General features: G+C 27.6%; 1 protein-coding gene across 4 annotated transcripts in view; it reads right to left on the bottom strand.

Moving 5' to 3' along the window:
* Positions 1–12,844: 12,844 nt before the first annotated feature.
* LOC132944889 (alpha-1,6-mannosyl-glycoprotein 2-beta-N-acetylglucosaminyltransferase) overlaps positions 12,845–22,036 on the bottom strand; it is a 62,281-nt gene continuing 53,089 nt past the window's right edge. For 3 of the 4 annotated variants that reach the window (XM_061014424.1, XM_061014423.1, XM_061014422.1), the window contains 4 exons: positions 19,135–19,292; positions 18,826–18,930; positions 16,204–16,418; positions 12,845–16,133 (listed from right to left, as the gene is read on the bottom strand). In XM_061014424.1, the coding sequence (XP_060870407.1) occupies positions 15,923–16,133; positions 16,204–16,418; positions 18,826–18,930; positions 19,135–19,292 (689 nt within the window). In that variant the 3' untranslated portion in view covers positions 12,845–15,922. The remainder of the gene's footprint in view (positions 16,134–16,203; positions 16,419–18,825; positions 18,931–19,134; positions 19,293–22,036) is intronic. The other variant, XM_061014425.1, reaches the window with a different exon arrangement.

The raw sequence follows: 22,036 nt of genomic DNA, 5'->3' as shown, positions 1-22,036 counted from the left end.
CTAAACTAAACTAAAAATAAACATATGATTACATATACTGAGTGCCTATAAAATAATATTATATATGAAAATTGAATCTTTATTACGAATACTTATCTTTTACACAGACCACCAAGAAAAAATAATTAAAAATATTAAAAAATAAAGAACACATCATTGTAAAATTAATACAGTCATCGATCCGCTCAGAATCTAGAATTATGGACTTGGAGTTTTAGAAATCTAGTTGGTATTCTAGTATTTGATAAAATTACTGTACCTACCTCTAAAATCCAGTAATCACATTTTTATTTAATAATTCATAAAATACAATATACTCTTAAAAAAATATTCTTGTGCTTCTGATATCTATTCACCGCCTTAATCAATAATTAAATTGATAAACGAAAAATATAATTTAAATAATACCCATATCATATTATTATAATCAAAATTATAAACTATTTTGGTTTATTGTCATATCAAATTTCAATGAACAAATTGTTCCTTAACACGGAACTCTTTGATAAAAAAAGTTGCATTGTATTATATCCGTGGATTCATCATATTGATGTACCTAGTATAATATCTATCATTTATTTATTTATCTATGGCAAATCTCAGAGTCGTTGCAGAAGACACATTCGACTAAAAATTCTAAAATTTCAGTAAGCAAAGAAGATATTCTAAGTTCTGTATTCTGGAGCGTTTCCTCATCGGCGTCGCAGTTCCACACGTCACGGATACCGCCGAAAGAGTCGATAATTCAAGCAAGTTTGTTTTTATATTCTTTTGGGGCTTAAATTTTCTTTTAAGACTTAAAATAAATATTTAATGTCACGAAAAATGTGCTATCCAAGTGTTGTAGGCGCATATTTTAGTTCCGAACTAGAAATGTATAAAATACGTGAGATATAAACGTCGTCGTCGTTTTTCCAGTCCCTGTTCGTAGAATAATTATAATTAATAGGTGCATATCTTTATAGGGTACTCAATATATATAAATATATATATATGTTTTGGTTTAATTTATAGAAATATATGTTATAACTTATAACTGATAATAGTCATGAGATACAATTTTAATTAATAACTGGTATTTTTTTTCCAAATACAACGTTATAAGTCATATTCTTATAGGTAGCTATTATATTTAGTGTCACATACTTAACTTCTATTGTTCACCTAATATCTATATTCTATATCATAGGGATTAGGGCCGTATAACCATGCACACATAAAAGTAATACTCACGGAATGGTCAACTGCCTAACCTGACGTGTTTGCACTTATGAATAACATACCTACTCATATACTTGTATATAAATAGTGTAATACTACATACACGAATGTGTTACCTATTATGTCCCTAAAAGTTCAACAGTTATTATTATATTTATTTATTTTTTACATATAGGTAGGTACATTACAAGACTAATTAAAATCACATTTATTTTTATTTATTCGAACACAATGTTTCAAAAATTATTAATTAATATACAATTTATTGGTATAGTATTAAATTAATTAATGAACTAAAACAAACACACCTCCTATAATTATTAGTAATAATAATATATCTATGTACAAATTATTAAAATACAAAACGAACAAACGAAAAACGATTCTGAGCAAAGACATCGTTAACTAATATATCGGTATAAATATGAATTATAAATATTTTTTTATTTTCATACCATGACGCGTGTGTGAAAAATTGTTTATATTAAGTGTTTAAGATGTTAGATTTCGGTTCGGCTGATTGTGCACCTCTCTCACTCTTCAGCACCAATGCATCAGAAATTATTATTTATAATTAGGCCACGGATTTAAGTATAAACTGCATTTTCTGAATTTTCTAAACATTGCTTTCCAAGCAAAGAATTCGTTACATATATTATCAACGAATTGAAAAAATTAAATAAAAACATTTATATGGGTTGAAGTCAATATTATAAAAACTTATTAAAAAAAAATTAAATACAATTAAATAAAGGTCATTTTTTTAAATTATATTTCTATTTTTTTACGTACCCATTATGCTCGATACTATAACTTCGGTCTTCAGTTATAGAAAACAACACTTGCCAATATGGAATTACTGTCGAAGTTTTTTATTAAATAGCATCTGATTGACTGATGTGCTATAATGAAACTCAAAATATAACGAATACACTACCTATACACCTATCTAAATTATATTTTATATTCGTTTAAATTGGACTTTTAATTTTTCTGGACATTTTATTAAGCTACGAATTTGTTTAGTTATTTTGTTATTTAGGTAATACATATTAATTAATAGGTATTTCTTAAATTTTTTTTATTATTTTATTTGAAACATTATTTTTAAATATTGGGATCAATAAAACTATTTTTATTCAATTACTATTTTATATCAATTAGAATTTGTTAATAAACCAAGTAAAAAAAACCGTTATCTATATTATAAATTTGAATTAAATTTACCGCATTTGCGTCTAGTAGAAACAAATAAATGTTTTTTTGAAGATAATGTAAAAATATCCATCATCCATCGGTTAGGACCATATATATATATTCTATGATTAGGACGGTGAGGTTATAATTATAAATAATCTATGGCAAATGACAATCGTCTGAGACGAACAGCGATTCCAATACGTACTCACATATTTCGTTCCATTCTGGTTATTAAACTAGGTGCCTATTTTTATAAATGTCATTAATCTCAATACTTCCAGACTGAACTTTTGGATCGGACATATGAAGACGCGCGCTGCATTTTCCTTGGCGGAGATGCACAGCTCTGACACTAGACAATATTATACACTCGAAGGGAACGCGTTTCGCCGGAAGAATAAATAATTACGTAAGTCTTGTCCTTCTATTCTGTTGAGGCGGTAGACCTAATGTAAATATTTATTGTCAGACAAACTTATATAACCGCTAGACGTAGAGTAATTTTTAAAATCCAGTTTTTATAGGTGTGCAAAAATTATGAAAAATACCTTAAATTATAATACTTTGCCTACAACTAGGTACAGCTAGGTTTCACTGGAAGAGTCGATGTTTATGCGTAAATTTGTTTTTATATAATTTTGGCCTTACATTTAACTGACTTGTGAATAAATGTAATTTTTGTTAGGTATAAAAATAAAACTAATAAATCCTTGAATACAACATTTAAAAATACAAACTCTGTGTAATAAAAATTAATATTAGGTATTTATTGGTAGGTTTATATAATATCTGTAGACTGTAACTAGGTCATTAGAATATTGTAGAACATTTTACTGCATAAGATGCGTGTTAATTTAGAAATGGTATTCGTCAGTGAACATTTTCAAACTGGGAATAATATATCATAAGCAGATTGAAATGTGTGAACGTTTCAGTGTTTCGAAGACTAAGTTTCGTAGCAGATTTTGATTCCGTCACGGGGTATGTATTTTCTTATTTCTCAGTAGGTTTTTTTTGTATATATAATTTTTTTTTTTAGTATTGTAACTCTAGTTGAATATTTTGTATTGACTTAAAAATTGATAACTTGGTGCCCTATGAATAATCATTCTTTAATGAACTAAATATTTTGAATAGTTTTTTCTGCTTAAGATTCTGGGCATTTTAGTTTGTACTTTGTTATGTGTATTCCTACAGTTAAATTTATTCAAATTTTTTTTTGGTTTCCTAAAATGCATTTGCCTGCGGGCGTCAACACCTTCCTTCAATTTTTTTTTTATGATTTTACCTCTAGCCAAATTTTTTAAACTTTGACAATCGGATACCCTTGAATAATTCTTATCTTTAATGAACTAGATATTTTTAATGGTTTTTTTTTGTTTAAGATTCTGGGCATTTTAGTTTGTACTTTGTTATGTGTATTCCTACAGTTAAATTTATTCAAAATTTTTTTTTGGTTTCCTAAAATGCATTTGCCTGTGGGCGCCAACACCCTCTTCAATTTTTTTTTTATGATTTAACCTCTAGCCAAACTTTTTAAACTAATTATCGGGTACCCTTGAATAATCCTTATCGTTAATGAACTTTTTTATTATAGTTAATTGATCAGGGGATATATTGCCCGAAAATGTTCAATATTTGTATTGTAACTATACTGGTATAACACTATTCAGGCTATCAATAAAGTCGTGTTCAAAATTAGAAAATTGGTGAGGTATGATATTTTTTTAAGTAATTCTTTCGAGTAGGGAATTCGCTCAATGATATTTAAATATTTTCACCGATAATCAAGTATGATGACTTGTAGGTAACTAGAGACTGAGTGAATAGGAATTAGGAAGTGTGTGATATGGCGAAGATAAGGAAATGGGTCAACAGGATTTCAGAATGTTTGGTGTATGAAAGGGAAAGATGAAAAAGAAATGTAAGGTTAGGGTAGGTAAGTGGAGTGAGAGTATCATACATAAGAGATAGTGAGAGTGGCTATAGAAGTTAATTTAGGGGAGAAATGATGGACGAGAAGACTGAAGAAGAGATGGATAGACAGAATACCGATCATATGGAGGTGTGGAATGAGAGTGGCTGAACCTGTATATAGCTGTGAGAGACGGGGGAAGAAAAAGTGTAAAGGTAGAATAGTTATGTTAACAATGCCGAATACATAGGAAAAGATCTTGAATTGCAAAGGCCCTATTGACTCTTTGGCTTCAACTAACCATATAGGTTTACCTAACCAACCTTCTTATGACTCATTAGGACACTTTGAATAAAAAGATCCCGAGTTTCAGGTTGCCGAACTTAAGTGTTTGATTATCAAGTTGATCCTTTATTTGGCCTCAATTTATGGTTCCCCTCGAAGACCGCTGATAAGACCATTATGTCCTATCCATATATTTATTATCTATGATAGAGCCATACCCAGCTCACTCGTGTAAACTTGTTGTCGGTTGGGATGTCAGCGCACTATTTGTTTTCCATCTTTGACCCACGCGTACCATACCAAATGTACGATTAAGAAAACACTAAAATGATTGGGTCAGAGAGAGAAATAAATGGTGCGCTAAAAATCTGACATCCTCTTAGTTAGGTTAGGTTAACCTAACCTAAACCGAAAATATAAAAACATTTTAAGAAAATAAGCATAAATACGAAGAAATCATGAAAACATGCAATTATATTAACTAACCCCAAAAAAACGAATATTGGTAACGGTGTTGTGGTAATAGGGATCTCCCAAAAAAAATACGTACCTACTAATAGTTCAAACAAATCATAAAAGCCAACTGTAATAAATATTAATTTATGAAAAAGTATATTAAAAAGCATTATTATTATAAATGAAACAAAACTATGAACTATGGACCGTGACATAATAAAGGTATTTCTATATTATTAGCTCCATAATTTCTGTTAAAATATTAGGAAAATGTATTAAGTACCGTAAAAGTGCTAAATTTGAGCTATTTCTTAAAATATTATATTCATAACAAATTATCATAGAAGGTTAGGTACTGTTATTCCACATACGTATTATAGTTTAATTTAACTACAACATTCTAGTAGAGTCTGATAAAATTTGGTTCCACGACTTTGATCATACAAAATTTAAATACTAAACTATGGGTCTGAAATTTAGTTTATATAGATCTAAATAATCCAAAACATACATTGCTTCAAAATATAAAAATGAAGTGTCTTGTATTGTAGTAAGTAGGTAACTTTCAAAAAAAAAAACTAAAAAAATCTTACTTGAAATCTATGTATAATATACGTATATTGTAATAAATGTTCAAATGTTTACTATAGTACATTATAAAATATTAACTTAAGTTCAATATAATACATTATAACAGGTGTTCAAATAAACATTTCATACCAAAAATTTTGTTAATTCACACAGTCTCTCTTCAATTTTAAATTTTTCTTCAAATTATCTACAAAATATAAATGTTTAGTAAATTGGGAAGACTTGATTAAGTATTTAATAATTTATCTAAAAGAGATGTGCCGGGTCGCCACATAACTATATCGAGGGGCCATGGTGCAAGTGTCGTCCATAAATATCATAACATATATTATATTAGAAATACAAACTTAATAGGTATTTCACTAACAGTAAATATTATAAAAAAATATTACGAAATGTGCTATACTCATATTAAATTATGATTGTATTAGTTACAAACTCTTGAAATAAGAGTTATGATTGAGGATTTAATTAATTTCCTCAAGGTTGCCACAGTAAGTTGAGGGACCGTAGTTCAAGTGCCGTCCACAAATAAAGTACCCGAAAAAAGAACGATTAATTCAAATATAGAAGGTACTTATATCATATAATTTTATCAAAGTATGATTGTGTTAGCCACAGTCTTGTGTAAATTATATTGTTTTATGTTTTCCCAATCTAATAATACAAAATACTGAAAATTAATGAAATCACAAATATTAGTACAATAGAGAGACCGTGCATTGATTTACAAATTTGTCTTAAATTTACTTTTTGCATAGAGAATAATATGAAGGTGGGCTGGGCTTTTAATATCAGAGTATAGGGCCCAGACCCACACTGTTTACACGAGTGAGCTGGGTATGGCTCCATCATAGATAATAGAGATAGAACATAATGGTCTTATCAGCGGTCTTCGAGGGGAACAATTGAGGCCAAATAAAGTATACCTATATCGAGTATCGACTATCAATATATAGGAGCCTCAATTGCCTTCCCCTCTGGGAACGCGGCTCAAATGTATTGAGCATAAGCGTGGCCTATCCATATCTTTATTATGTATGGGCTCCATCCATATAGCATGGATTAAGGTGTCAACAATCAAAGGATCAACTTGATAATCGAACATTTATGTTCAGCAAACTGCCACTCAGGGTCTTTTTATCCAATGTTTCCTAATAAGTCATACGAAGGCTAGTTAAGTAAACCTATGGTTAGTTGAAGCTATGGTGATGATAGACGACTATCATCACTGGTCGTGAGCTTTGCCATGATCTTTTCCTACTAACTATCAAGGTATTCGATATTGTAAACATAACAATGAAAGAAAATATTTAAATATTATTAATTTGGTTAGGTGAGGTAAGGTGAGGATAGGACAGGAAACTAGACGTCTGAAAGACTGCCAGCTAGAGTTGTACCAGTATAGTTATTAAAAACTTAAATACAGCCAACATTAATTAATGATTTTTTTACCACAAAAAATTATAAAATGTAGATAGATATATGACTATGTTTTTATTTGCATTTAGACTTAATAATTCGTAATTTAATACTGACTGTGGACCCAGCCAAATACAATATTATTTTAAATTAAACATTATTTTATGTCCTTCATAAATAACAATCACAAAGTAGAGTCCGTACAGGACCTTTTTCTCATTTAATTTCTTTGCATCCTTTATAAATTACATTCATTTTTATACATTTTCTTATACATATATTACGGTGATACACCTCTGATCATAATAATTGTTAGTATTATTATAATGTAAACAATACCTAGTTTTTGGATTGTATAGTTAACATGTATTTAGCTTCCATCGTATTTTTTTGGTTAGTGTTATTAAACCCAGGTTTCTCAAACAATTTTTATTTTTGATTCAATGAACTCTAGTAGATTTTTTGTATAAATATTATGTTGATCTTTTTATATAGATTTTTTAAACACTGACAAGCCAGTGCCATTAAAATTTTTTTTTGTTTTCTAAAATGCATTTGCCTGCGGGCGCCAACACCCTCCTTCAATTTTTTTTTTAGTGATATTACTAGTTGAATTTTTTTTATATACTTTCTGAACATTGAAAATCTGGTGCACTTTGAATAATCCATCATTAATGAACTAAATATTTTGAATAGCTTTCTTCTGTTTTAGATTCTGGACATTTTGGTTTGAAGTTTTTAGTTTAAATTTTTTTTTGTTTTCTAAAATGCTATTGCCTGCGGGCACCAACACCCACCTTCAATTTTTTTTTTTTGTTATGTGACTAGTTGAATTTTTTGTATAGACTTTGTAATGTGTATTCCTACAATAATATATTTTTTTAATTTTTTTTTTGTTTTCTAAAATGCTTTTGCCTGCGGGCGCCAACACCCACCTTCAATTTTTTTTTTTTGTTATGTGACTAGTTGAATTTTTTGTATAGACTTTGTAATGTGTATTCCTACAATAATATATTTTTTTAATTTTTTTTTTGTTTTCTAAAATGCTTTTGCCTGCGGGCGCCAACACCCTCCTTCAATTTTTTTTATTATTTTAACTCTAGTCGAATTTTTTAAACATTGATAACCTGGTGCCATACGAATAATCCTTCTTTAACGAACTAAATATTTTTTTCTGTTTGAGATTCTTGACATTTTAGTTTGAAGTTTGTAATTTCAATTTTTTTTTGTTTTCTAAAATGCTTTTGCCTGCGGGCGCCAACACCCTCCTTCAATTTTTTTTTTGTTATGTGACTAGATGAATTTTTTGTATAGAAATTGATATGTGCATTCCTACAATAATATTTTTTTTAAAATTTTTTTTTGTTTTCTAAAATGCTTTTGCCTGCGGGCGCCAACACCCTCCTTCAATTTTTTTTTTTTGTTATGTGACTAGTTGAATTTTTTGTATAGACTTTGTAATGTGTATTCCTACAATAATATTTTTTTTTTTAATTTTTATTGGTTTTCTAAAATGCATTTGCCTGCGGGTGCCAACACCATCTTTCAATTTTTTTTTTTTTGTTATGTTACTCTAGTTGAATTTGTTGTATATACTTTTTGAACATTGAAAATCTGGTGCACTTTGAGTAATCCATCATTAATGAACTAAATATTTTGAATAGTTTTTTTCTGTTTATGATTCTGGACATTTTAGTTTGAAGTTTTTAATTTAAATTTGTTTTTGTTTTCTAAAATGCTTTTGCCTGCGGGCGCCAACACCCTCCTTCAATTTTTTTTTTTGTTATGTGACTAGTTGAATTTTTTGTATAGACTTAGTAATGTGTATTCCTAGAGTAAATTTTTTTTTTTGTTTTCTAAAATGCATTTGTCTGCGGGCGTAAACGCCCTCTTTCAATTTTTTTTTTTTGTTATGTAACTCTAGTTGAATTTGTTGTATATACTTTTTGAACATTGAAAATCTGGTGCACTTTGAGTAATCCATCATTAATGAACTAAATATTTTGAATAGTTTTTTTCGGCTTAAGATTCTGGACATTTTAGTTTGAAATTTTTAATTTAAATTTTTTTTTGTTTTCTAAAATGCTTTTGCCTGCGGGTGCCAACACCCTCCTTCAATTTTTTTTTTTTTTGTTATGTGACTAGTTGAATTTTTTGTATAGACTGTTATGTGTATTCCTACAATAATATTTTTTTTTTAAATTTTTTTTTGTTTTCTAAAACGCATTTGCCTGAGGGCGCCAACACTTCCCTTCAAATTTTTTTTTATGATTTTAACTCTAGTCGAATTTTTTAAACATTGATAACCAGGTGCCATACGAATAATCCTTCTTTAACGAACTAAATATTTTTTTCTGTTTGAGATTCTGGACATTTTAGTTTGAAGTTTGTAATTTCAATTTTTTTTTGTTTTCTAAAATCCTTTTGCCTGCAGGCGCAAACACCCTCCTTCAATTTTTTTTTTTTTTGTTATGTGACTAGATGAATTTTTTGTATTGACATTGATATGTGCATTCCTACGATAATATTTTTTTTTAAATTTTTTTTTGTTCTCTAAAATGCTTTTGCCTGCGGGCGCCAACACCCTCCTTCAATTTTTTTTTTTTGTTATGCGACTAGTTGAATTTTTCGTATAGACTGTAATGTGTAGGTATTTCTACAATAATATTTTTTTTTAAATTTTTTTTTGTTTTCTAAAATGCATTCGCCTACGGGCGCCAACACCCTCTTTCAATTTTTTTTTTTTGTTATGTAACTCTAGTTGAATTTTTTGTATATACTTTTCGAACATTGATAACCTGGTGCACTTTGAATAATCCATCATTAATGAACTAAATATTTTGAATAGTTTATATATATGGCCAGATTTATATATTACTGCCGAATAATATTATATACTATTTATATCTAATATTATGCTGCCGATGTATGTTTAAACTGAAGTTTACTGTGACTTGTAAGCAGTATTGATTTAATATTTTTGTTTTTTCATAAATATGTAGGTATTTTCTTTGAACAATTTATAATTTCAATTAAATTCTAACTTTTAAAATATCAAGACTTGCCCCGATTCCTTCCCCCTCCCTCTCATCAAAAGCTAGCTTACAGAGAAGGGATAATCGGCTAACGCACCTTCGTAATTTTAAATTGTGCTATAATATTATGCATATTATTTACCTAATACCTACTACATTCTAAGGAGCCGAATAAATTATTATTAATAGGTTTTTTTTTATTATGTACATTACCTACCCGACTTTGAAATCGTTCGCCGTTTCCTGTGTGTAAAACTGTAAAATAAAATAATGTTCAACTGTATTGTAAACTGCAAATTTAACTTTGTACAAATTCCTTGTTGCCTGTCGAATAATTTGTTCGATAGGTACGTTTATCATTGAACCTATTAATACAAATAATGTCTGTACGTCATGTTATTTTTTGTCAAAGTTACCTACTATTGATAGATGCATCGGCGGGTATAATGCAATGTCGGGACCGAGGTCGGGATATACCTACAACCTACATACCTACAACTTAATTATGATTCTTCGAGGGCTGACAGTGTTATCATAATTATTATATGGTTACCTAACATTTATTTTAGAAAATGTCATAATTTATTATAAAATTGTAACGGAAAAATTATTTTTTTTTTTATTTTATTGGATTTGTTTAGAAATTATATAGTGATAACCTGCTTCATTCTTATAATATCTTTTATATTTCTATACATATCTTTATATATATAAATGTTTCCCTTGGTCATCGCATCACGCGTGAACGGCTACACCGTGTTCGCTAATTCTTTTTTTGTTGTGTTCGTAATTGTCATGAGAAGGTTCTTATGAAATAAAATTTTAAAAAATCCACCGGAAAAATAGAAAAATTGGATGTTAAAAACTACGATAGTCCATAAATCTGTCCAGAAAAAATTAAACTAAATAATAAAAAATTTAGTTACTGATTAAAATAATAATAGTGTTTTGTATATTGCTTGCTATTGGTTACGAGCCTGTTTCTTTGTACAGGGTAAACTCTGGAACTACTTATCAGATCTTCTTGATTTTTTTCTTTAAACGAAAGAGTATATCACGGAAAAGGTTTCTATGAAAGACAATTTTAGGAAAATCCACTGGAAAAGTAGGAAATCTGGATGTAAAAAATACAACAGCGACGCAACAGGTTAAGTAAGTATTTTGTATTAATTGATTATATTAATCCACCAAGGTAAAAAACGACAAACTTGATAAAACTTTGAATCTTTAGAGTTAAATCATACACTTCCGTACAAACAGCATGGGGTCCGCGATCTACCGCAGGTAGATTGCCTACCCGATAATATACAGCTGCGAATCGGAATTTTTATTCCGGGCAACAGAAAAGTTAAGATTAATTTTGAACACCATTCACCGAATATTAAATAACGAACTGAACAAAGTTTTGAGTCATAAAGAGTTGGTATATTTAACGGGCAACGAAGTGCACGGGTTCAACTAGTTTCTATATACAATTTATTTTATTATATTGTCATAAAAAAGGCAAACATCTAAAATAATAATTTATTTATTTGATTATTAAGGTTGATTTTTTTATTAGGAATAAATATAGAGTGGTAATGATAAAATAAAAGCATTCTCTAAATTAGTTGAAGCATAAATGCAATAATATACATTTTGGGTTATCACTTTTACAGTCCTAGAAACCGATTGAAAAAATTTCTGTTTCGGTTTCGATTTTGTATATACTGGTTTTATTTTTATCGATTTTGGTTTACATTTTTCAATACCAGTATTAGGAAATTTCAGTTTTGGTTTCGATTTTATATAGGTACCGGTTTCTAATTTTTTTCGGTTTCGGTTTTGGATTTAATATCGGTTTTAAGGCCTGGACTATTTACGTTCATTCTTAGTTTATTAATTTTTTTGAATCTCCGGATCAAGCGTTCAAATCGCTTGTTGTGTAAAGTAAACTTTTAAAAATGTCAAGATACAAAGATTTTCAAAAAAAATACCGTTTTTTTAAATTATATTTTCGGTTTTGGTTTTTAATTATAATACCGTTATCCAATTTTTTTCGGTTTCGGTTTCGGGTTTTTAACGGTTTCAAGCCCTGCACTTTTAACGGAGAGAAAAAGTAAATTGTAAATTGGAGGGGGCTTTTTTAAGTAAATTGAAAAAGTTTTTTGTGACAATGAGTAAAAAGAAACTGAGAAAAAAGTGGCACCAAAATCGTAAATACGCCTCTGAGATGCCTATTACATACCAAATTGTTGTTTTATTTTTAGTCAGTTTGTAACATGTCATTTAAGGTCCATCTGATTTATTTCATCCCTGAAAAAAATTAGATAAATATTGGTTGACTATTAGGTACCTAAATATATATTACTTACTAAATACATTTTCATTTGAAATATGAAATATGTAGTTTAAAACGTAATTTAAGTGTTTCACTAATATTGAACTATAATTCTGAGACATGATTAACATAGTGATATTTTTATTAAACATGTCCAAATTTCTATTTTTTAATAAAATATTAGACCTAAAAACAATTTATAAAAAATGATTTATATTTAATATTTAGCTTAACATTACACTGCAGTATAAATACATGGTTGATGTATTCGTATTCTATTTGAATATTTAATATTCATAATTTTAAGCATTTTTTATTTTTTCATACAAAAAGGAATAAGGATAAATAAATATATTAGATATTTAAGTAAGTAGTTTTTGAAATCAAACATCACAAAATTTGTATAGCAGTTTATTGTACAGTACATGTAAAAAAACGCAAAAATATTCATCATATTTATTTGTACAAAGCTTATTCTTATATTATCACACTTAAACATATTGAATAACATATCGCAAAACAACATCATTCAAATTAACTTATCAATCAGCCATTTTGGCCTTCTTGCATATGACTAATAAGAAATTTCATTGATGAAATACAATTTAATATATTTCATTATAAAGTAAACATATGAAAAAAATATATTTATTTCAAACTACCAACATGTACTGTTTTTAATATTTAAATTTTTTTCACAAAATCAAATTCACTAAAACCAATATAGGTAATAACATCATTCATATAAATTATTATACTGGTAAGCACCAATTTATTAGTTGATAGGTGAGGGTTATACTTTGATTATACCAAATCCTAGTAGTTTAAAATGAAAAAAAATAAAATTGATGAATAAATAATAATTTGATTTAGGTCATATTGTAAGGATTATTAATAAATACACATTAAACAGGTAGGCATATGCCAAAGATTTAGAGCCCAGATATCGAGACACAATGAATATATTTTCTAAATGACTACCTTATTCAATACTGTGTATATTAAATTTAGTTACAATACAATAATAGAAAATTAAATATTTCACTTCCTATATTGGTAGCTGATGAAGGAGAACAAAAATCAAATAACAAAAGTATTAAAACACGATGGTTATAGCGTAGATGGCCTACAGCAAAATAATAAAAGGCTGATTTCCATTCAAGCTATGTGAATACATTTATTTTATAACTTTAGTTGCTGTAAATATAAATGTTTTTGAGCATATTTCACTATTTGAACATATACAATATAAATTTTGACACATTGACATATCATAATAATTTTTAATTTTTTCTTTGTTAATACTATAATCACATTAATTGTAACAAAGAGTATATTATTGATTTATTTCTGATTATATAATGATCACCTTTCAAAAATATCGATTCAATTAAAAATAATTATATTTACTTTCACAACACACAAAAAAAAAATGGTTTGAGTTCTAATTCATATTTTAGCATAATATGGTAGTTATATAAATATTAAATATAATACAATTATATTGTACAATAATGTATTACTAAATATATCAATTTAAATTAAGAATATCATAGGTGAAATATTATTAATATAATATGATGATTATGAGTATGTTAATAGTAGTTAATGAATATGTTTCAATACAATCGTAAGTACTATAATTGTTTGAGTTGTCAATATTATTTAGGAGGAATCTAATTTTAAATGTAAATCACTATTTTTGGATAATAATAACCAACTAGTTTTGAAATGTAATATAAATAATTTTGACACCAAATTAATGATTAATCACGAGTAAATTAAGTATAAAAATATATATTACCTAAATCACATTCAACCAAGGCGTAAATATTAGAATGTACAGTTGTAAATTGTAACATTAAGGGATATTGAACGATGCAATTATTTTTTTTCCATCCATTAAAAGCTTATAAATGTTTTAAAAATATGTTCTTGAGTAACCTAACTCTTATTCTGAATCATTTGTTTTGTTTTTAAAAAAATAAAATGTATATGTTCTGTACATAAATAAAAACAATACATTTCTGTTAGAAAATTATTAAATTTTTTTAAAATAACAAGATAAAACTGCATCGTTGTTATTTAGTTTATGTGAATACAGTGTGATAGAAATATAACTTTTAATATTTGTTCTGTATTCTAAGGATTTGGTGCAATTTGTAAGTATATCATACATCCGTGGTTCTTAACTAAGACATAGATATGTAATGGCATAGACAAATAAGGATGCATTTAATAGAACACTCAAGAAGTTAGACTTTAACCGTAAGATGACTATGAATAAAATTGCTTGAAAAATGATTATTAACTAGTTATACTAAATAATAATTAATAAGCAATAGCAAAGTTTGTATGAAACTTGTTTAAAAATAGAGACAATTTTTTGATACATAATTTTTTTTTGATTTAGCAAATTGAGTCATTTTCTTCTTGATAACATCTAAATTGGAAATAGTAATAAATAAAAAAAATATAAAGAATTCACAAATTTATTTTCATGTAATTCTTGCAGATTACAATCACATTTGAAACTTAACATAATGACTATTGATAGTTGGAAAGTAACGTAACTAAAAGTTAAATATTGACTTCAAATGACTAGAAAGTTAATCTCAGAGTTCCACATTTTAATTTTAATTTGTATACTAGTTTTAATAATATGTTTAATGAAATGGAATGCTGAAGCTAAATAATGAAATACAAATTAAAAATGCATAAGTGTAAACTTGTATTACAAAATACAGTTATATACCATATTAAAATGTACTCCATTGATGAAAAACTCTGAAAACCATACAAAAATTGGTATGTTAAATTGGAAAAAGTTATTTTTTTTGTGTCAATATAAAACTTATCAGTTATGCCGACAGTATATTTCTAAAATCACTGGAGTTTATAAGCTCAAGCCAAATAGTCAAACCAACAGTGACATTTTAAAAATATCGTAACTACATTAATATAAATAATGTATTAGTTATCGAGCCTTAAAAATAACTTATAATAGTTGCCGTACTACATAAAAATAAAAACTCTTGAGCGCAATTATGGCAACGCATTACATAAAAATCAAACTTCACCCAATAAAAAAATAATAATAATTAAAAATAAATAAATAAATAGGTAATAATAATAATAAAAAAAAACAACAAAATAAAATAAATAAGACTTGGTTCAATTATAGACATAACAATACCTATACTCTGTTTCAGAAGAGAACATACCGGTCGGCTACCAATTTAAGTCCGGCGGCGCGCATCCCCCACCAATTTCCCATTGTTAGCGTGATCTCGTGGTTCTCAACGCACCAATCGAATCATTTGACATGCGCGAAAGCGGTATGTTCTCTTTCAAAAAGAAATATATTACAATGTTGAATATTATGTCTATGCGTTTAGGAGGTCTATACTCCCATGATATATAGGAACTTGATCTATTTCTTTAATATAATAAATATTAAATACTAACTGCCAAATGTCACCATTGGCGGTTTACCATTCGCAAACATAGTTCATGATCACGCACATCACCCCATCCGCCATTTCCTTTGCGCAGTACTTTTTTTTTGATTGGAGCATATGTCACTTCTAACTTTTCTGGAAATAAATATTTGTACACCGAACTAAGCAGTTTTTGAACTTTAGCTATGAGCGCCATATCGAAACAACTTTTTTTATGATGAACACCACTAAGCAAGAAAAATGTTTTTCATTATTATTTAATATTTATATATGAGTCTCAATTTTATGATAGCTTACCATTCACCAATGTGAAATACTCTAGGTGCTTTGAGTACAAACACTTTAAATTCATGGCTAAGACAATTATTGGATACACTCTGGAGACTCCAATCCCAGTTGTAATCATCATACTTGCAGAATGTGTCAGCACAATCTACAAACTGTTTCCAAACAGTCCGATTGTACGCCATACCCATATTATGCTTGCTGCTAATCCATTGAGAAATTTCGGCCTAAAATATTTTAAATATTGTACAAACACAATTAGTTTAAATTTGATTTTAACAAATGCATTAAAAAAACTATAAATACATTTAGAGAAACATTTTTTTATATTTATTAATAGAAAATCTAACACAAAATGTAACAATAAATCTACATGCTTAAAAAAACTCTATTATTATAAAAACATACATATTACTAATATTATTAACTAAGGTATGCTATGCAATTATAATGCAATACATTAACTAAAGTAGTTCAAAAACCAGCTAATGTTAAATAAATCAATACATTTTTATTGCAACCTCTGAAAAGAGTCAAATATAAAACAATTATTATTAATTAACCTCTTTTTTCTTTTAAACCAATAGATGTCAATTTAAATTGAACACATATAATATATTTTTTAGTTTTCAAGCATAAAATACATAAAACAGTAAGAAGTAAGAAAAACCTATAAGTAATGAGCATGAACACCTAATTTCAGAGTTATATATACCTACACAATATGTAATATAAACAACAAATAACTAACAATTGTTGTTACATTGACTATTTAAATGTTTAAATTAACATAATTAGAACGGTTAAGATATCAAAACAAGACATGATAAAGTACTGACCTTTATATCATATTAATTAACAGTAGAAAATGTAATTTATTATAGGTATATTAATTAAAAAATACATGTTAAAAAACTATAAATACATTTAGGAGTCTAGGCCAAAAAGGCCATTAAATAATATTGTTTTATCAAAATCAAAAATAGTATTAGTAAAACCACGGTAACGAGTTTAAAAAATGACGGATAGACACAACAGACATAAAAGTGTTTTCACAGAAATTTAAGTTCTATAGAAACAATTTTAGAATTATAAACTTAATTCATACAATGATACCTATAGTAAATTTGATGGTAAATAGATACTATTTTCTTACTATTAGATGGAATAGTGATTATTTATTTAATGATAAACAACACAATAACTTTAAACAATCAAATAAATCATACCAATAATCAAGATTTTTTTTGGTATTTAATTTTGAGTACTAATGTCTCATAAAAGTATAAAACTACCAATAACTGAATGATAAGAACTATTTGAAGAATTCCATACCATGCTTGATAAAAAAAAACAGAATCGGTAGGTAATCACGTTTTAAAAATTTAAACTTAAAAAAAAATAATAATAATAATAGTAGTTTGTTAAATTTGAAAGTTCCTTAAGATTAAAGATATTATTTACTTTATAAGTTTATTTCAACTTGAGTAAGTTCAGTATGGTTATTACTTATTACTATCATTTGGTTTTTATTGTTAAGCTATCGGGTATTCTATATATTAAATATTAAGTACATTATCGTTTTATTTTTCTGAAAAATTAATTGAAGGGTACTCAAAAATGGTTTATCAATAATATAATTAACTCAACTTTTTTCAAGTAATACTTAGTACTTTTAATTGCTTATATAATTATTATACCATCCAATTTGTATGCATGTTGCAACATGCAAGTATATATTTTCAGCAATTGTAATAAATAGAAGTTAGTTAAATTGTGTTTTAATTGATTTTATTATACGTACTGTCTCTTATTATCTATAAAATAACAACTAAAATATATAAAAATTAAATTAAAAGATAAATTAAATTAGTTTGATTAATCAGTTTAAGAGAAAATTAAAATTATTAATCATTATGACCACTACTAAACCCTGAACAAATATTATTAATCGTGCAAAACAGACATTAAAATGTATTAAGTAGGTAGGTACAACAACATACACACCCACATCAATTGGTGAAATAATTGCGTGGCTTATTGTAATGCAATTTAAACAGTTTTATTTATTTAGGTGGTTAGGTATGTGTCCACAAATTAAAAGTATTTAGTAAATTACCATTAGCACAAAACTCATTAAGATCGATAGCCGATAGGAATAATTTTTACCTTATTTCTTAAATTAAACGTATTGAAAAACTGCATGGCGGGCAAGTCGCATGGAGGCTTCTAACTAATAACCAACAGTTCAAGGTTAATGCACCTAAATTACTACATATACTCATGAAAAAAATTAATTCTGATCAATCTGCGTTCTGAATTATTTTTAATTCACGTTGCACAATTTTCTATACGTGAGGTGAAAAAAGTAATAAAAATGCAACCGGGCGAAAAGCTATTAAAGAAAACGATTAAAGGTAGCGATTTCTTGTTAAAAGTAGGTAGGCATGTATGGAATGTGCATGCAGATATTTTTATGTCGAACATCAAAAGAAGACATTTTTTTGACAGGTATATGATGGTGTATGATGGGAAAAATTACGGAAACTAAAATTGGGTTATTAATACAATTAGATAATAATATATACATGCAAAAAAAACAAATGTAGGTACAAATAAGGAAAACTGTTCAACCTTATCATAATGTGAAAATGAAGGAACTATTTTAAAACTCCATGACGGTGGTGTTAATTCTGCAGCAAATATTTGCTGTCGGCGTATTACCCTTAAAATATCCTTCTACAATGTCGATTTTATTTTTATACATTTATGTAATGTATTGTGTGTGTTTCAAAATCGATCCAAAACCGCAGCAGTCATAATGAAAAAATTATCAATTAACACCATATTATATTCAACATACATTTTACGGGGTCAAGATTATCATATTATCATTTATACGTATGTAAATATTAAAATAATTGATAAAATATTATAACGCACCTTTGCTTCTCCGTAAAAATTATACGTTTTCAAGTATGTTCCCAACGACAACATACTACACTGCGGACACGCTACGCTACACGATTTTTCCATCAACTTTAACATGTATATGAAATCTTCGGCTACATAATGGTCGTCTTCCAAAAATAAAATCGGGCCTGAAAATGAAAAGTAAATGATATAGAAATGTCGTTTGATCAATTTTTGGAAAGTGTTAAGATTTTTAAGCCTCGGGATAACCCCCAAAATAATGTATTCACAAACAAAAATATAACGGAAAAAGTCTAATGATATTTATTTTTGATTCTAGAGAAATTATTATAGAAAAATATTAATAGTTGAAAATTGATCGTATTTTCTATAACTTGTAATAACCAGAATGACAGTATATTATGAAGTATAGAATATACAGAGTGATTAACCAATCATGTACACACTAGTATTTCCATTCATTAATGTATTTATTCAAAAACGAGTACCTAGATCAGTGATACCCAACCTTTTTTCCTCGGCGGGCCACTTTGATAAACATTTGTAATCGAGCGGGCCACCAAATATAAAAGTACTCATAATCTCAATCTTAATATAATTTTGCGGTTAATTTTATTAGGTCTCATGGCCTTACACATAGACAGTTTCAAAGTTTTCTTCTTGAAATAGAAGCTGAGTACAATGACGTGGTGTACCCAGAGCCGCATTTAACGGGGGGCAAGGGGGGGCAATTGCCCCGGGGCGGCAATTTTAAGGTGATTTGAGGGGCGGCAGATTTTTAGAAAATATATCATATTATAATATTATACGTTCTCCGTTACGAATTTCGTATTAAATTTTTAAAATAATTATTATTATATTAAAAATATTAATACCAATAATAATTTTATCTATCAACGATTCAATAATAACTAAATGGATCACAGTTGTGTGTCTGTGTTATTTATAGCTTTTAATTTTCGGCGAGTGACTCAATCACATCGAAGAGCTGTCGCCTGTTTGCAGTTGCGGGCAATGCGGGCTGTATGATCTAATAATAATCGCAAAAATACGTATTTGAGGATCATTTTAGTAATCTTATCATCGACTGTCGTCTGTTGACGACCACACTACCACAGTATCGATGCAATTTCGGTAGACAACAGTGTTGTGTTTGTTAAATTTATGTTATTGAGTACTATACCATGTCTGGTAAGCGAATTAAATTAAATGGTGCAGCTTACCAAAAAGCAGCAAAAGATAAAAAGGTGGATAAGTGGAAGTCGCTCTACTGTACAGTAGGTTACAAGTGGGTCACTGTAATGGATGGTGTTAAATTTGAATTCAATGATATAATATCATTGTATAAGAAAAACGATTCTGAGCGAAAACGGTCAGTCAGCCTATGATATTACCAAGTATATTTGATGATATTATTGTGAATAAAGTAATTTATATATAACCTATTTACGTGGAGCCTTGTTTTAAATTTTCAATCCTTAGCCATAAAAGTTAAACATTTTATATATTTTTAACTACAAAATAGTTAATAAATTATAAATTTGATAAATGTTGTCAAAATTTGAACTTTAAATGCTTATAAACAAAATGTTGCCTATGTATTTTTAATATTTTTCAACTGCTATTATATATCAGGAGCTTTATATTAAATATTCACACTTTTTTACCCAACAAATAAAATTTTATTGATATTTATAGAAAAAAAAACTAAAAAATTGAAAACTGACAATGTCTGTAAACAGCTCAAAAAGAGTCAAAATATTTTTAAAATTTTATGGTGTATAGAAAATGCTAATATAAACATTTAGTGAAATTTCCAAGTATCTACAGTCATTCGTTTTTTAATTACAATAAAATAAGAAAATTGTTACATGAGAAATCGAGAAATTATCAAATGTTGTAAAAATATAAATTTCAGACGCTCATAAAAATTTAATAAGTTTCTTGTAGACATTTTTTTTTTTGATAAAGTTAGACAAACTTATGAGTAATCTTATATTACATTTTCAAATCTTAGATTTAAAAAGAAAAATCTTTTAAATTCTCAACTCAAAAAAATTTGCTAATTTTCTTAATTTTTCCGTATTTTGTCAAAATTTGAACTTTAAATGCTTATAAATAAAAACTGTGACTAAAGATTTTTAATTTTTTTCATCTGCCTTTGAAACAATAACCTAGGAGCCTTCTATTAAATTTTCAAGATATTTATAGAAAAAAAAACTAAAAATTATTTAAATATTTTTCACTTATAGTAGACTTGACTCCTGATGTAACAACACGAGATCAACTCACAGTGTTTATGATAGCGAATAAAGAGAGGTGAAAATCATATGATATTTTTTTTAAATATATTATAGAGGCGGCAAATTTTATATTGCCCCGGGGCGGCAATTTGGCTTAATGCGGCACTGGGTGTACCATAATCACGTTCAATGGTTAAGCAGAGGAAAGGTTTTGAAACGATTTTTTGATCTACGAGAAGAAATTGAAATGTTCATGATCGACAAGGGCAAACAAAATTTAGAACTTAATGATGATAATTGGTTGTGGGATTTAGCTTTTCTTACAGACGTAACAACACATTTAAATATTTTAAATCTTAAATTACAAGGACCGGGAAAATTCATATTTGACATGTATAATTCTATTAAAGCGTTTGATGCAAAATTAAAATTATTTATTAATCAAATTGAGCGCAGTGATTTCAGTCATTTTGAGAACTGCCAAATATTTAAGAATAAAACAAAATCATTATGTTCAACAAATCGATTTGTAGATATGTTAAACAAATTCCAAACCGATTTTTCATCTCGATTTTCAGATGTTAAATTACACGAAAAATCGTTGCGTTTATTTGAAAATCCATTCAATATTGATGAAATTGATGTCGATACTTCTTTTCAACTTGAAC

Source organism: Metopolophium dirhodum, chromosome 5 (genome assembly GCF_019925205.1).
Source record: "Metopolophium dirhodum isolate CAU chromosome 5, ASM1992520v1, whole genome shotgun sequence".
In the NCBI taxonomy this organism is placed as follows: Eukaryota; Metazoa; Arthropoda; class Insecta; order Hemiptera; family Aphididae; genus Metopolophium; species Metopolophium dirhodum.
This window is presented reverse-complemented; position numbering and strand designations above follow the sequence as displayed.